The following is a 16,785-nucleotide window of genomic DNA, read 5'->3' as shown; positions in this document are numbered from 1 at the left end:
GATGGTTGGACTCGATGATCTTAGAGGTCTTTTCCAACCTTAATGATTCTATGATTCTATGATCATTTTGAGTGATGTAAACAGGGTGAAAGCTTACCCTTTTAGTATATCTAAGTTGTCGTCACTGTCCGAAATAAAAGACTGCAAGGAATTCCGTTTTTCCTGATAGTCGTGCATTACTTCAATCTGGAAGAGAAATGGGATGCACTGGGAAGAGCCGCAGGGGGTTCACTACAGAGGCAGGACGAGCCCACTCCCTGATGTCGGCATGGGAACTCTTTGGGGAAGGATGAAATACGCTTCCTTCTAAGAAATCCTTTGTGACACAAAACTTTAAAAGGGCATAGCACATAGCCAAACATTCCCAGAAATTACTCTGCTACATAAAATCCGAAAATACTGGTAACATAATTCATTAGTGCAGAGATCAGAGAACAGTTTCCACAAGGGAAATATCTGTGGATGTGGAGTTTTCCTAATAGACATCACTGTTATGCAAAGAACAAGTTTAGGGAATAACACACAGGAAATCAATATCTGAGACTTGGAAAAACAATCCAAGAGACATCTCAGGTGCTGGACCAATCCAACTAAACCATACGGATATGAAAGGGTTTGGTTTTTTTTAAAGGGGGAAAAAAAAAAAAAGAGCATCTTCAAATCCAAAGTCTAAGTCCAATCGATTTTTAGAAGGTTTTCAGTTTTTCAGTGTATAAAAGTCATTCAGATTTCATGAATAATTTTTACCTTGCGAGAACTTGGAGTTTTTCTTGATGTTTTCTTCCCAGGGAGAGAGAGATCAAATGAAAATTTCAAACTGGAATTAAAATCCACACCTTGGGTAGAAAAAAAAACATAATTACGTAATGTACATCTATAGTGAAGGAGATGGTTCAGACAGAAACTAATAAGTCACAAAGAAAAATGGGATACATTTTAAGAATGAATAATTAGTTAGCTAATACTACAAGCAAACTGACAAAATAAAGGATATTTCAAGCAACAATACTAATACCAAATAACACAAGTCACACAGATGGTCATAAAGGCCATAAAGTAAAAAGTAATCAGAAAAAACAAAATGTCCATTAAGTGAATACTGTAATCAAAACCTAACAAAGTCTGTGAAGCCTGTGCAAATGATAGAAAACAAGAAAATCAAATAAACTACCAAAAGGAACATCACCTACTGGGATACTGTTTTAAAGTCCTTTTATGAACGTAGGGCAAGATGCTCAGCTGGTATAAACTGTTTCTCCACCTTGGAAGAATTTATTGATATTGTCAGTAAATAATTACAAGTTGTAATACTTTGGGTTACAGAGGAAAATTGGAAGCTTAAAAATAAAACATCAATCTCCGCAACGAGTTATATGGCATCTTTCAAATACTTCTTACTCCTGAATAGTCAATACGGCAATTCTTCACCAAAAGGGTCTTTTCCCCCAACATGAATATAATTAATTTCTTCAGCATTGCACCGGCGCCAGCCTCAGCGACAGCTCCACATGCCAGGCTGCAGCCCCAGCGGCTGCACCAAATTCTGAGATGGACCAAAAATAAACACATTCTGCTGTGCAATATTCACCTTATTTACAAACAGAAAAAAAGAGGCCAGCAAAGTAAAAAAAACCACCACCGACAACAAAATGGACTAATGAACTATCTTTCCATTAGGGTGAAAAAAGGTATCACAGCGCATATGAATGCAGCAGCAGCTGTGTCTAGATCGAAGGTTTGAACAGTCCTGACACCGAAAGAGCCACCTTTTGTGAAGCAGATGCAGGGAGAAAAATGGATGCAGAGGAACTCAAACCCGCGTGAAGAGCAGGCGCCCCATCTTCAGATGGGGTTGCTGTAAGATAAAGCTATTACGTATTATCACACCAACGAGGCCTCAGACCTCCGCGTGTGAACACACCGAATGAGGAAGGAGAGTGATCGGGATGCTGGAGAGCAGACCAGAGGCGTGCGTGGGGTGTGACCCATCACGGACAGGAAGACCCAAAAGAAGCGAGGACTTGCTAGTGGTCCTACTGGGAGGAAGGGAACACGGATGGGAAGTTCGAGGGGAGATGGTCACCAGCTGCAGCTCGGTGTTTTGTTGCAAGAGTGACTTTACTCCAGCACTCGGGCTCCGCCGCAGCCTGCCATACTGCTTCTGCACATCTCACTACGCTTCACGGCTCAGGACAGGATAGGTTTACTCTTTTTTCCCCAAAAAAAGTGGTTTCAAAATTAGAACCACATTTATCAGACAGGCTTCAAATCCAGGGCAAAGATGAAAGAGGAAGCATCTGTCCTCAGACAGAAAAAGAAGGGAGGGGAAACAAAAGAAAGAAAGAAAAAGAGGACAAAAGTAATGTGCTCAGAGGTGGTTTGGTTTCAATCCACGCCGTAAAACCCATCCATCTCAAAGCACTCCCAGCAGAGCCCAGCATGCGTCTTTGACACTGCACATCACGCCAGCAGGCCTGCAGCATTTTGATGTTTTGTGTCAGACAGAGGCCTTATTAAAAAGCCCTCTTGGCATGATCTATCCAAAGAGGAGCCTTTTGTCTTTCCCCGCTTGCTGGCTATGCTCATTTCAACACACTTGATCATCTCTTTCAGGAAGAGGATAAATGGAGGATACCTGTGCTTTGCAGGCGACTGAGGGCCTTTGCTAGAAAAACGTGCATCCCATAAAGACATGAAATAAGTCCAGCTGATTGATGATGGTCTCACAATGTCCCACGGAGGTGGCCACCCATTTACCCCTATTCTTCAAGTCAATAATTCCTCCTGAACACTTTTCTGTTTCTAGAAAGCTCGAAAAGTTACACTAGGTAAAATGGGCAATACTCTAGTTTAAAGACTTGGAACTTTTTTCCTGATTGAGGAAAGGGGTTCAGAGGGCAGTGTGATCTAGTGAAGGTGGCATCAGCCTGGGGAAAAGGAAATTTGGGGGTTATTTGCTTCACTGGCCTGCATCTTGAACAGTTTAGTTCCCCTCACTGCATCTAGCTCCATTCCCATCCCTCCAGTAGCTTGGTTTTTTACATTAGTCACTCCCTGAACTGGAGCCACTTGTGCTGTTTGCATGACACCTGCTACAATTCACCAAAACCAATATTCATTAATTCATCATAAAAATTTTGTGTTAACGCACAAATGTTTAATTGCTTTATACAGTCAGATCACTGAATTTAATATTCCCACATAACTTAGCATGTCCCTGGTTTAAAATACATGACGTTACTTTGGAATACTTTTTAATTCTGATACATATCGGGCTGCCAAGGATGAAAGTTTTAATGTTATCATTTAAAGCTAACATTGTGCCACATCCCATTACCACAATCAAGGCAAAACATTCAGTGACCTCAGTTCAACCAGAATTTGTACCTTTATGGACATTAATTATTCCACAATTGGAATTTAAGGAAGACATTCTCAAGGAATCAAAGGGAGTTAAGCATCCAGCTCATTTCTGTTCATGAGATTTGAGCTCCTCGTTTCTCCAAGCTCCTTTGCAACCATCAGTCTAACTTTATGTCAGTTCCAGCTCGAGACAGTTATGGAGACTGCCACAGAGAATAGGTATGCTAATAAATTTATAAACCTTGCCCTTTTTCCCTGTAGTACTAACACACCATTTTTCAGCCCAGTAGGATGCCAGTAAAGCAGAACTGGAAGTATGTGCTGTTTACAGCTCTCTTTTTTCACTGAGTAGGAAGTGAAAATAAATACCAAGCAACGAGCCCTACTCTTTACACAGGTATGGGAATCTAGACACAAAAATTGGAAAGATAATAAATCATCTCATATACATTTAGCATTATACAACAACCCTGTATCAGCCAGCAAGGCCTAATTGGTTTCTCAAAACCGTCCTTAGCCTTACTCTTCCTGCCTCAAAGCAACATTATCAGCTGAAAATACCATAAACTTAAAATATTTTACCGTGTTTAGGAGAGAATAATGGTGATTTTGATCTTGGTGGATTTTCTGGCCGAGGGGCTACTAATTGGACGGGCCGCACGTGTTTATCCAACAGCTTCTTGAAGCAAGACTGCCGATTCTCAAACATGCTTCGAACGTTTTCAAGCTTGACCTGCACTGACTGTATCTGGCACTGTAGAGAGTGAAAAAGGCTTCCATGATCAAATAACTACCATTATTTTGCACTTTGACCCAAAACAGAGGACTATAAAGCTGACAACACTGCAACACAGTCCGATCTTGCTTTTTACTCGTGTAACAAGGAACTGGAGGGGTTGCTTACCTTCAATTCAGATGTTAAGACTGACTCAAAATCGTAGTGTAGGGCTTGGGGATCATAGTTTAAGTAGGCTGAAGAGCTTTCGAGAAATCTTTCTATGTCCTGGAGAGCTTTCTGAGCGCCTTCTTTAGACTGGCACTTATCCATCTGCTGGTTGGCGAGCAGGTAGGCACCTTCATCACAGCACTGCAGAGCCTGGTAACAGCACGGGGCAAACACAGGGAGCGAGACCATCAGCGGCACCCCTACTAAATCAAGGTTCCCATGAGGAATATCATTTACCAGATCTGTATTTTCAACATGGAGATAATTAGTAGTCCTGAAGAGCTCGGCAGCTATTGCATTTTGATTAGAAAGTAGAAAGGCCACATTTTTTCTGGAGGGTGACTGCAGTCCTCAACATACCCAGCCAAGATGTGCTCCCACTTGTACCTAGATAAAACCAGTGGTATAACTGACACAAAAGCATTATTTAGTGCATAGCTGAACCAAATGATAAGCAGACCTCTATGTCTCCAACTCAGAAAGCTGAAGGGGGCACTACAGAGTTTACAACGAGACAGGCGGGTTTCTTGAGATAAATGCCTGGCCCAGTGCAAACCTGGACTGCAAGAAATGATCAAAGTAATTGCATTTATGTTTTAAAAAAAAAAAAGGATTTTAAATTGCAGTTTAAAGTTGTACATTTAACATGCACAGGTAATAGCTGAACGCCAAGCTGCGGTTCAGTTGGCACTCACACACTGTGGTGCGCACAGGCGTGAGAAGATGCTGCAGCCAAGAACGACAGAGGACCTCCAGTGCTGTGAATGGGAAGGAAAGCCGTGGAGAGCAGGACCATGGTGTGCTCCAGCAGAGCCTGTGGGCTACAGCACCAGCACCAACCAGGACTGCAAGGAGCCCAGGAGAGGACACTGCACTGAAGCTGAGAGGCTGCTGAGGAATCGTCCGTCCCCACAGATTAATGCAATATTGAAGTGGAGCATACAGAGAAAAAACCCCCAAGTTCCCTAGTCCACTGAAACAGTGAAATGGAACAGGGTCAAACTTCGCTGCTTCTCTTAATGGCCTCAAGCATATTACAGTCGTGTGCCTTCTGGGCTAATTAGCATGAACTTCCCTAAATGAATTTTTGATGCTGATTAAGATATCAAAGAGCGTTGGAGCCACATGACTCCACTTCCATGCTAGCACACAGCAGCTGTGCCTATCTACCAATCTGTCACCTTATTTTATAGTCAGCTATGTTCATTTTTAATAAATCACTAATAAAAAAAGGCTGGAGTTTATCTGAAAGCATTACCTCTACTGCACTGGGTATGAAAACCTCAAAAGTCAATTAATACATGGATGCACCATGAAAGGATGAGCAACAGCAGCAGTTGAACTTTGGTGTTCTGAATTGTCCCCTGGAGATGCCCACCTCTTTCTGCTGACAATTCACAGCATCAGCAGATACCTGTTTGCTAACTTAACCAGCTAAGTGAGGGCAGAAGCACTCCTCCAGCCTCTGGGGAACACTTTCCCACCATGAACTGTTGAAGCAAAGCTGCAAATTCCAGATGCTTCCAGCTAACAAGTGGAGAAGCTAACCCCACGGAGAAGCTAACTACCTACTTCTCAGGGCACTGTGTCTCTGAACTCTACCTGCTGAAGGCGCGTATGAAGATCCAAGGTCTTCTGCAGCCGCATCTGCTTCCTTTTGATCTCGTCAGACAAGACATCAGAATGGTGCCGCAGCTCGTTGCATTGCTGGCAAATTAAGTTGAGTGCGTAGTGATGATTTGCTGCTAGCTGGTGTCCGTGTAGTATCACCACCTGAGCCTTCCCTATCAGATCCTTCAGTGAAAGGAAGAGAATGGATTGCACGCTTACTGAAATAATGCCAAAATATCTACACGTAACAGCATGCACTTTCTCGTCTTACCAGATTTCAGGTACACATGGAGATGATTGCCATTACGAGTAGCCAGAATGGGTGGCTTACGCAGGATAAAATGGCACCCATCATCGGGGAAAAAAAACCTTTTGCTATCCAAAAGGAGGATGAAGAAGAAAACAGTATTTCACCAAACTAGCAACGCTGTGAATGGCTGCTGGCAACGTATTGCTGCCGTCTCCAGGAACTGCACTCTAAAAAAACCACAGCTGATGTCCAGTTTAGGCACACTATGCTCATAAGCATGAAAGAGAATTCGAGTAGTTAAGGCTTATGGTGAAAATAAACCAGGCTCTTTGCAGCAAAGCTTGATGCAAAGAACATGCTATCTTGTCTGCACATCTTGGTCAGCGTAATGGTTACGTCTTCTCCAGGGTTGGCTTTCTGCTGGGACCGCTTCCCTGTTGCATCCTGTCTGCATGGCCTTTTGTTCCTCCTCCCTCTCTCCACAAACATTCTTCCACATGGCCAAAAAGCCTTATACCTTTCCCCTAGGACTCTTTTTCAAAGAAGCCTCTGGGGGTTGTGTCCAGATCCCTCAGGATTTCTCCACTGACCCTGGCCCACTTGCCAAGCACATCCCTTTACAGAAGTCACATCCTCAGTTGGGCTCCTGTGAATCATCTCTCTTCACTCTTCTTTCCCCTACATCTCTTAGTCTTCATCCATATGTTACGTTCAAATCACAGACACGTCAAGATAGCAACTTTTTTGCCTCTCCATGTGCCTGGTAACAAGTCTCTGCCTATTAGCACTGCTAAAGCACTTAACGTATAAATAATTCTTCTTCCAGCTCATTAACTCCCACGCCTCCCCTATGTTCAGACATTTATCTGTTCTGGATTTTCATGGTGGCTCAGCAATTTATTTTAACTATGATAATTAAATACCCTGTTCCTGGCTTTCAGAGTGATCACAGCATTGCTGCGCAGAGCAAAGACGTGAAATCAATCCTTTTGTGCAGCCACTTTCCAATGAATTACACCAGAACCAGGTAATTTCAGAAAACACCTCCTACCACAAATACAGAATGTGCCTCTTGTGTTTCATTAGTGCCTCTTTCTGTGAAAGATTATCTCACCTGAGCCATACCATCGAAATGACCCAAGTCCTTGAGCCTCTGTTTTACTTGGGGGACACTGTCGCCAGTGTCAGGCAGCTCCACTTGCTGACCCATTAAAAATTCAATGGCATTCTTGACCTAGACACAAAGAAGAAGACTGCTGCAAAAGGATACAAAGCACAGGCGGAAAATCATTCTCAGAACAAAATTAATCACACTTTAGCTAAGAGTGCTAAATCCAATAATAAAACCAGTGTCCAGGAACTGATTTCTAAATTCAAAGATGCTTCTGTCAGCAAAATCTATGCGACTGCAGGGCAGTAATACCTAAATTAGCTCTGAATGAGGAAGCACAGTGGTCTCCCCCAGCTAGCTAGACCAGCCAGAGTCAAGGAACAGCAGCATAAATTAAACACTCTCAAAATAAAAAGCACAAAATCTTCTCTCGTCTCCCCTCCTTTTTGTCTCCAACTCTTCCTTCTGCCAACAGAAGTGCATCTGGTCATACCTCTTGAAAACTTTGCTCGAACTTCCACAGTTGTAAATATTGCTCCATTTTTAACTGATGTTTTTCCCAGAAGCCATCAAAAGCAGTCTCCATCTCATGCAGCTGACCAAGTAACCTGGAGCACAGAAAAAGGGCAGGATTGGAACAATTTGCAAATAGAGGACAAGCAGAGATGGACAAGCCCTTAGAGATCACCTATTCAGGTCTTCTGGACCCAAGCTCTCAGAAGAAGTCAACAGATGTGTATATATGACTTGCGAAGATCTCAGAGAGAAATTTAATGAAATCACCACTGCAGATGACAGCACCTGTGTGAAGCAGTTGTTGCTATCTCCATTTATCTGAATATTACCTGTGAGCCTGGCATGGGAGAACCCTGCATCTGCTCCACAGCCTCATCGTATCAGTGGGGGAAAAATATCAGAGCAGGTCAAAGTTGTTTGGCAGAACTCACCCAGCAACTTGATGGGTCTGGAGCAAAACGCTGGTATCTTTGTCTTTACTTGTTTGATAGGTGACCTAAACAACACATCTACGCTTGAGTGTTTCCACTCAAAAAATCAGGCAAATTAGGAACATAGTGCACTCACCGATTCACAGTCTCCCAGTCCCCTGGCCTCTCGCTGTGTTGGTCCTGACTGCATTCCCTGGAGTCAGGCTCTTCAAAACTGCTCAAAAGCAAGTTTCCCTCTTTTGTGACTGCTGTAATATCTTCCTGTATAATGCAAAACATTTCTGATTCAGGCTACTTTTTGTGAGGTAAGGATAAGTCATTTTGTGTTTCTCCTGCCTTAGTTTCCCTGTATGAAATGACGCACCGGTATCCATCAGACCAAAGGATTCCCAGCAGATGTTTTAGCCCCCTTAACGTGGGGTTAGCCCCTGGAGCTGGAGGAGGCTGAACCATGGACTGGTCGCCAGGCTGGGTGGGAACTGGCACGTGTGAAAACATCAGGCCACACAATGATTCAAGAGGCAAGAAGACAGCACTACCACAGCTCTCCCCTGGTGAGCAGGTGGGTTTGTATTAGATATCTTTCTACAAGTTCATGTATTCAAGCAAGTATTTCTGCAGCTTGGAGGCTGTGCTTCTCCATCAAGGTCATCACAGGAGGCTGTAGGAAGAGCATCCCATAGTGGGACAAAGCTGGGACTGAGACCACGTGGCACCACTTACTAGAGCCTTTACGTATAGAGGCAAGTCAGCACTTTCAATGTAACCTCCACTTAAGGAAAATTTAAACACTTGGTGTGTTCATTAACATCAGCTGAGGTGCTTTGTGCTGTGTTGGGCTCAGCCCCAAAGCAAACAGGTGCATTTAGTCAATGATTTTCAGAAAAAAGAGACCAAACACAAAGGTGAGAAAGACCTGGTGTGGCTAATGAACTGAGTTGGAAGAAGCCGTGAAGGAGAGACCTGTGCACGGCTTCACTGGAGAGCCAACTCCTGGAGGAATAAAAGCCCGTCCTAGGAGACGGCCAGATTTCTATTGCAAGAGAAACAATGGCAAAACCACTTTAGGGAGAGGATTCAGAAGGTACAGACTTGCTTAAATGTCTGCCTGCCCCAGATAGCTCACAGCAACCTAAACATAACAGCATCTTCAGGGCAGCAGCCCAGGAGCGGAAGGACATGGCCACAGGAGCTTCTCCTCTCCCACACACAAAGTGTCTGCTGCCAGTTTGCATCCCTATCACTAAAGCATCACGGAAGATGACCGCAAGGCAAAAAACCCATCTCCTTTTGATACTGCCACATCCAGGAGGCTCAAAAGGGAAGAGGAATTATGCAGCATGCTTTAGACCGCAGGTGGCTGTTCGTTCATCCTCTCACATCTCACTCTCCAGAGCCCTGCATTCCCCTTTGATTCAAAGCCTTTCATTATACGTACAACAAAGTAGCCCGACTGTCAAACAGGTGTTAACTTTGATTTTTTCCCATTCGGTATATCAAAGAGGTTAATTTCTTAGTTACTCTGTTTAATTAATTTTTGTCATTTTTTCATTGTGTTTGTAACCAGCTTCTGTTCAGTATCACAGCTACATAAATTATTCTGATCGACTCATTATCTGAATTCGGGAATCAGCTGTACCAATCTTGGGGTTGTCATGAGAGAGATGAGGATCCCATGTCTTGCTGTCACCACAATCTGTGCACAGTTTCTCATCTGCTTTCATCTCTCATAGTCTTAGAAGGAACAAAAGAAAAAAGCCAACGGACTTCATTTCAGTCAAAAGCCAACGAGTGGTTTTGATATTTGAAATTAATAGACGAGGCATTAAAAGCAACAGATGCTTTGTACTGAGTGCTGCTGTGCTTTATATGCAAATGAAAACACGTGATGTGTTTTATTTCTCCACAAAGTGTGTATTACTGACTCGTTTATAGGCAGGACTACATTGTGTAGCCCATATTTGCCCCCCCCACTTTGGCTATAGTCCTAAGCATGAAGTTTAAGTCAGTAAGTCATACTGCAATATCTGTAGCTGCTGTTTTGTACTACAGCTCTCTTCGTTTTCAAAGAACAAGGACTATTGGCAGTATCTATAATGAAACTTTCTATACATACGCACATACGTCTATGCCTACACACAGCACACTTTGGATGTCATTTTGCCTATTTCGTACAGGCAGCCTTCTGCGAACTCACTGTCACGTGAATGACAGATGATCATAAATGAAAATAGATACACTTCTTGGACCTACGTAAAAGAATCCTGTCATAAAGCAAAGGAGCTCATTCTTCAGCCGCACAGCACGGCTGTTAACACGGGAACCGTTTCTGAAGTGAGGGTTTGGGGACAGGCCTGTGCTGTCCCCAGAAAGATGCAGCAGCAGCAAAGACAACAGCTTGATATAGCAGCAGCTGGCTGCACTAAAGCTTCCGCTAACTCCTAAAATAATTGTAATCACAAATAGTTGGAAAAAAATCTTAAAATATTGAAGACATAAATGTTGTTTAAGATGAAGCATGAAGGCCCACGTGAAGACAGGGATCACATCATGAATGCTCTGTACCACACGCTCACAAGAAATCTTCACCTTGGGTGCTCTCCAGCACAGTTCCCCAAGTCCCCCCGGGGAAGCCCCATCAGGCGGAGGGACCTGGGGACAAACCATCCCTCCAGACCCACTGATGATCTTTGCGTGCAGCTTCCTCCAGCCATAGGGGTGAAGCAGAGGGAACCCCACCGGGGGCACGAACCCACAGGTGATGAAGCCTCCCACCCACCCTCCTGCCAGCGAGACGTGCCAAGCCCACGGGAGGAGCACACTATAGACACCAACTTCTGCAGCCAGTAAGGAGGCGGCAGCTGAGAGAGTTTGCTGGATGCTGGCAGGGTAATTTGCTTGAGTGGATGGCAAATGTAAGGGTAACATACAGAAATAGTCATGCTGTGTTTTATTTTGTCTGTCAACACGTACACATGCATGGGAGGGAAGAAGGAGTGGGCACCAAACAAACAGGCAGTCAAACCCCAGAAATCCCATCTTGCTGTGTAAACAAGGGCTGGAAACACACGGCGGAGCTCCTGATGAGACATACCTTGAGCTGGTAGTACTTTTCCGTGCGCAGGGCCAGGATGCGCTCGATTGAATACATGTCGTCCGGTAGCTCCGTCTCTGCCAGCTCCGTGCCAAAGGATTGTAACATCTGTGCAATTTCCTTCACGGTTAGTGCAAAACTCTCTATTGCCTGGTGGGAGACGATAATTGCAATCAGCTTGGGATTCAGGATATTCTTACAGCTCATTAAGAGTGCATGAAGAGCCAAGGCTGAGATCTGCAGGGGAGCCCAACAGCTTGCTCTGAGAGAGGTGGGTGGGACGTCCACTGCCGACGGAGCTGATGTGTGCTGTGGCGCATTAGCTAGTGGCCACCTGTTGGCTTTTAGTGCAGTTTGAATCGACAACAGGGACTTAAATAAGGATAGTATTGGGCAGAGATACCTCATGCTTTCTTTTCTGCTGCCTGTTCTTGTGCACTCCAAGATTTTTCCTAGCACATATTGGAGGTCTATAGCAGAAGCCACCATAGGATCCCTCTCACATATTCCTGTAATTCCTCTTCTATCTTCCTTCTCCTCTGGTTAACCCACACCGCGAACTACCTCCAGGCAGTAAGGCTTTGGAGATGTGTTTGGCTTCTTGGTGATGGATGTTTTCAGCTTTGCAAGCCCAAATGGCGGGTTACAAGGCAGTCTGGCACCACGGCCACCTCATCCACAGCTTCACCAAGAGGACAAAGGAGGAAGCTAAGCAGGGAGACAAACTGGAGACAGTGGGATAGAAGTGAGTGCTGCTGGTACCTCCCCAGCACATCCCAGGCAGCCACTGGGAGCTCTGGACGCCAGACGGCTCCCACACCACGGGGTGAGGTGGAGCTCTCTCGGCCCTGCTCTTTGCTCTGATCTTCCCACTGGTTGCAGGAGGGGAAGAACGTGAAGCCGCTCACAGCTTGGACTGCGACCGGGTGATTGGATCAGCAAGGAGCTGCTGGTCTCCTGCTCAGCTGGCAGCGAATCACCGCAAAAGCAGAGGACACAGCCTTGCTGAGGCTTGAAACCTTGTCCCCTGGAGAACACATGAAGAGCTCCAGCTCTGCTCTTGGGAACGGGTAATAAACTCAAATGTAACAGATCACGTTTATATTTTCTTTAACCAGCACGTATTTTCCATGGAAATTTCAGGAAATGTTTTATGAGCACACTACAAGGGCATTTTGAGAGAGGTTTTTCATATGGACACGTGTCTACCATATGCAGCTATGGTCTAGAAACTCATCCTTTTCTTAGATTAACCCTAACATTTTTTGTCATTCATTTTGTCATTTTTGCCTCCAAGTGTGAGAGCTATGCCATTATCGCTTTAACACATCATGCAAAAGAACAAAACTAAGAGCTAAAAATTTTTTAAATTCATTAATTTGGCAGCGCATCAGTGTAAACTGGCACAAAGTTAATGGCACAAACAATAGCTTGAGTTATGCCAGCTACAATGTCTTGTGTTTTTGTCTTTATACTGAGCTCCACATCTGCTGGTGTGGATGATGTTGCAGGACAAGGGGCACTAGGATGTCTGGTACATTTTTCATTAGTGCTTTGATTTGTTGGGAAGGTAACTGGCAATCCAACCTGCCATTAATCTGGGAGACAAAGCCCCAGTGAAAACTAAGAGCGTAGAGGAAGCATAGAAACACACGGCAAGGCACAGCTCAGGGAATTAAATGCCTGATTCCTGGCAATATTAAAGGAAAATTCTTGCAAAGAAAAAAAAAGAATAGGAAGTTTTCTGAATTCTCTGCATTCAGTCAGTATGCAGAGAGCAGCCTCATTGCCCCGGTTCCCAAACACATTTGTGATATTAGTCACATGAAGCAACCATTATTAAAAAAAAGCCTATTTTGTACCTACTATTAAGGGAATTTTAATAAAGACTTAAGAAGACAGATCTTTCGGGAGCAGTTTCAAAAGGAGCCTGAGGGTGTTAATCATCCAATTCCTTTATAAACCCATCAAGTGCCTAACGCCACTTGACTCCTTTACAAATCTGATCAAGGAAATGTAGTTGGCCTCAGGGGTTACTTTCAGCTACCCATTGCTCATTGCCTTACAGAAAACCTTCCTCAATTGATCCCAAACACCCAAGAGTCCAGTGCTCAGCCCCGGTACGTACAGTCCGGAAGACGACCCACTCGCTGTGGCAGTACTCCAGGGTGCCTCCGAACTCCGGGGTTAATTGCTGCTCATCAATGTATGTCAGCAGGTCACTAACTGAGCTCAGCATAACAACCTACGAACAAGGCAACACCGTTAGTTGGTTGATCATCACTTCTACCCAAGTCATACACAGATCAAGCCTGCAAATCTTTTATGTGTCTAAAAATTGGGTTTGCTCTAAATATTGTTCTACAGCATGGCTTTCTTCTTACGCTTATGGCTTAACATGGCTTTTATTTGATGTATTTGACCATTTTTGTAAGCCAGCCCTGATCTCCCAGGTGCTTGCTTCCCCAAATGCAAAGCACAGGGAGATGCTGCAGCATCTGACTGCAGAACAGAGCTGAAAGCAAAAGTAATGCAGGTTTTTGCAAGGGATGACCAGTAATCTGGAAAAAATACATACATTTTAATAAGTTATGAAGCATTGGCCAATTTCACACAAATATATACTCATGAGTTTTTGTGTGTCTTGATCTGCCCTGGGATAAGTCATGAATTTTCAAAACTCTGCAAATGACAATCATTTTAGAGTGAGAACTGTAAAGTTCATGAAAATCATATTATTTCCTAAAGGAAAACATTGGTTTGTTTTGTGGGTTTGTAATTGCGTCAACCTCAGATTCCATAAATGTACTTTTCTTCTCTTAATTATTCTCATTATGTCCAATAATCAAGGTGGCTTTAGAAGTTTTACTTGAGAATATAAAACCATTTCGGTTGCTATTATAGAAACAAATACCAACATGATGTTAGTATGGAGTTCACACTGAGATGAAAATGGTGATTATGGGTGGAATTCATAGGAAAAGCTTCACTAGACATGTCTTTTGACTTTTCAGACAAACAAATTCCTGAGCATGGTTTTATCCTCCGCAGAGGCATGCAGCCTACATGGGGGATGAGGACAGGCTGAGAAGCCCACCAGCCACTACCATGGACATGCTCTGTGGGGAGCAAACTGTGCACAAGGGAGATGAAAAATGCTACAGGAGAGATTTGGTGGAGAGAAATTTGGTGGAAATAGGGCATTACTGGCAGAGACACTCCAGTTACTCTTCAGGTAGGTGCCTGCAGGGTGCGACAATGTCACCCTCCCAGCCCGAGGTGCGTGGGCAGCCTCCGATCATGCACAGGCACAACACCTCTGCACGCTCGTACCGGTAACTTGAGTAGAAAATCCTCCTGACTGAACCGAAATCCAATGTCAGTGAAGGTGCGCTGGAAAAACCCCGTGGGACGAAGAACCATCACTAAGTGCAGGTTCCCTGGGAAAGACGCCTGCAAGGAAACAGAGACGACATTCAACCTGGTGACGTGGCAGGTCCAACAATGGCTTTCAAATGCCTTGGAAAGAGGGGAAATCATTCAGATCTTAGTATTTTTTTCGGATTGCCCTGATAGCCTTTTCTTATTTTCAAAACAGGAGGGAGACACTGTAAGCGGTTTAGAGATAGGGGATGTAACTGCGGGAGGATTGTCCAGCCCCACTGCCCCTTGGAGCAGGCAGGAATTCAGCCATGCACCCTGGAGGGCCACTTATTATAAACTTCAATGCTATATATTGTGTTCAGCATTATAACCTAGAGAGTGAAATTACGACTTAGCCGGGAACAGAGGGCTAGAACATCGAGGGGAATGACAGACAGACTGGCGAAGCAAAATTTATTGCCAAACTCACTAATCATCCTCTAACTGCATCAAGCATACTCTTCTTGTCCCTGGTAATTACCAGGCAACATTTAATTTGTGGTAAGAATTTGGAATTTCCTGTCTACGCTGCTGGAGCCTTTTTTCAAGCATATGGTTGGCAGGTGCGCTTTTAAATAGATCTGTGAAAAGGGTGCTTGAGAAGAAAAAGAATTTTTAAGAAAGTAGGAGTCATATCATTAAATTATGGATAAGTGCATGATGAAAAAAATTGAGTTAATTAAGACATATGATCTTCTCTGAGATCCTGCCAGGCCAGTTTACATTTTTCCATATATTCCTCCTCATATTGTTCTCCTCCATTATCCTCCAAGGAAGATGACAGTAGTATCTATACCAAGGGTGAGAGTAATGAACGTGTTTAGGTATTTTGCACTGCAGGGCACTTAATCTATGCCTTCAAAACAAAGATCGCTCCCATAAATATGCATTAGTGTTGTTCAAAAAAGCCATGATTTACAGTTGAGATCTGACATCCATGAACTGCACTGTAACTCATTTGCTATGTTTTCTTTTGTAGGAAAGGTCAGGCTGTGGCTTCCAGTGCCCACAACTCCGCTTAGAAATGGACAGTGCCTTTTAGGATCAAATAAGCCACATAAATTCAATATATTGATCTGCTGCTATTTTAAGTAGGAGCAGGAAAAAATAAAGAAATTGACGTGAATGAAGTGCCAAATTCATACCCTTTGGAAGTCAACAAGAATGGTGACAGGGACAAAGATTTGGCGTTAGAAACAAGAGCAAACCATTAAATAATGAAGAAGTTCCTGCTGGCTCCAGGCCCTGGGCGCTGTACCTCTGTTACACAGCACCTGGTTAGCACACAACGCCTCTGAAATGGCTGCCAGCCCCAGGCACGCAGTGATGGCTACAGCCGCGGGAGACCCAAGGAGCCAACTTCCAACCCCATCAAACCTGCAGACGGGCCAAAGGTCTAAACCTGTCCATGGAGTCACCAGACCTTCACGGCTGAGACAGGTCTTGCCCAAGAAAGTGCAGGTGAGAGGCTACAGGAGATCCAGGTTCAGCTCCCTGCTTCAATGCCTGTTTAATTGTCTCTATAAGGAAGATCAGCTCTCCTGCAAGACAACCACAGGCAGGCCCTCCAACAGCCCAGCTACTAGATGCAGCTCTGGAGAGAAGCCCATCTCGGAGACCCTGCTCAGCTCAGGATTTTTACCTTGAGCTTCCCATATTACTAGAACGAAAATCATCCACAGGCTACTGGATATCTCCAAGGAGTTGGAGTGATTCCTCACTTTGAGATTGAGAAGAATCTCTGCCTGGGATGCAGAAAACCTTCACTGAGGAAAGCACCACCAGAACTGGCACAGTCTTGTAGACATTTTGAATGAACTGAAAACTTACAGCATTAATATTTCACTGGAAAGTCTCTGGCAAGCCCAACACTCATCCTCCAGCGTTTCCCAGAGAAGCTGGCTGCCTCTCCCACCTCACCACACTTGGCTCTCCGTTGGACCCAGTAAACGCTGCTATTGCTCTTTCCAGGTGTCATGTTTTAACCCCAGTCAGCAACTAAGCACCACACAGCCGCTCGCTCACCCTCCCCTCACCGCC

At 44.3% G+C, this 16,785-nt stretch overlaps 1 protein-coding gene across 2 annotated transcripts in view; it reads right to left on the bottom strand.

Moving 5' to 3' along the window:
* Positions 1-16,785, bottom strand: part of MCF2 (MCF.2 cell line derived transforming sequence) — a 47,506-nt gene that overhangs the window by 19,631 nt on the left and 11,090 nt on the right. For both annotated transcript variants that reach the window (XM_009282131.1, XM_009282130.2), the window contains exons 4-14: positions 14,656-14,775; positions 13,451-13,567; positions 11,323-11,472; positions 8,365-8,489; positions 7,775-7,889; positions 7,285-7,404; positions 5,912-6,103; positions 4,268-4,459; positions 3,946-4,117; positions 748-836; positions 98-186 (exon numbers count right to left, since the gene is read on the bottom strand). In XM_009282131.1, the coding sequence (XP_009280406.1) occupies positions 98-186; positions 748-836; positions 3,946-4,117; positions 4,268-4,459; positions 5,912-6,103; positions 7,285-7,404; positions 7,775-7,889; positions 8,365-8,489; positions 11,323-11,472; positions 13,451-13,567; positions 14,656-14,775 (1,481 nt within the window). The remainder of the gene's footprint in view (positions 1-97; positions 187-747; positions 837-3,945; positions 4,118-4,267; positions 4,460-5,911; positions 6,104-7,284; positions 7,405-7,774; positions 7,890-8,364; positions 8,490-11,322; positions 11,473-13,450; positions 13,568-14,655; positions 14,776-16,785) is intronic.

Source organism: Aptenodytes forsteri, unplaced genomic scaffold (genome assembly GCF_000699145.1).
Source record: "Aptenodytes forsteri isolate BGI_AS27 unplaced genomic scaffold, ASM69914v1 Scaffold117, whole genome shotgun sequence".
NCBI lineage: Eukaryota > Metazoa > Chordata > Aves > Sphenisciformes > Spheniscidae > Aptenodytes > Aptenodytes forsteri.
Note: the sequence above shows the minus strand (reverse complement) of the source record. Positions and strands in the feature narration are given on the sequence as shown.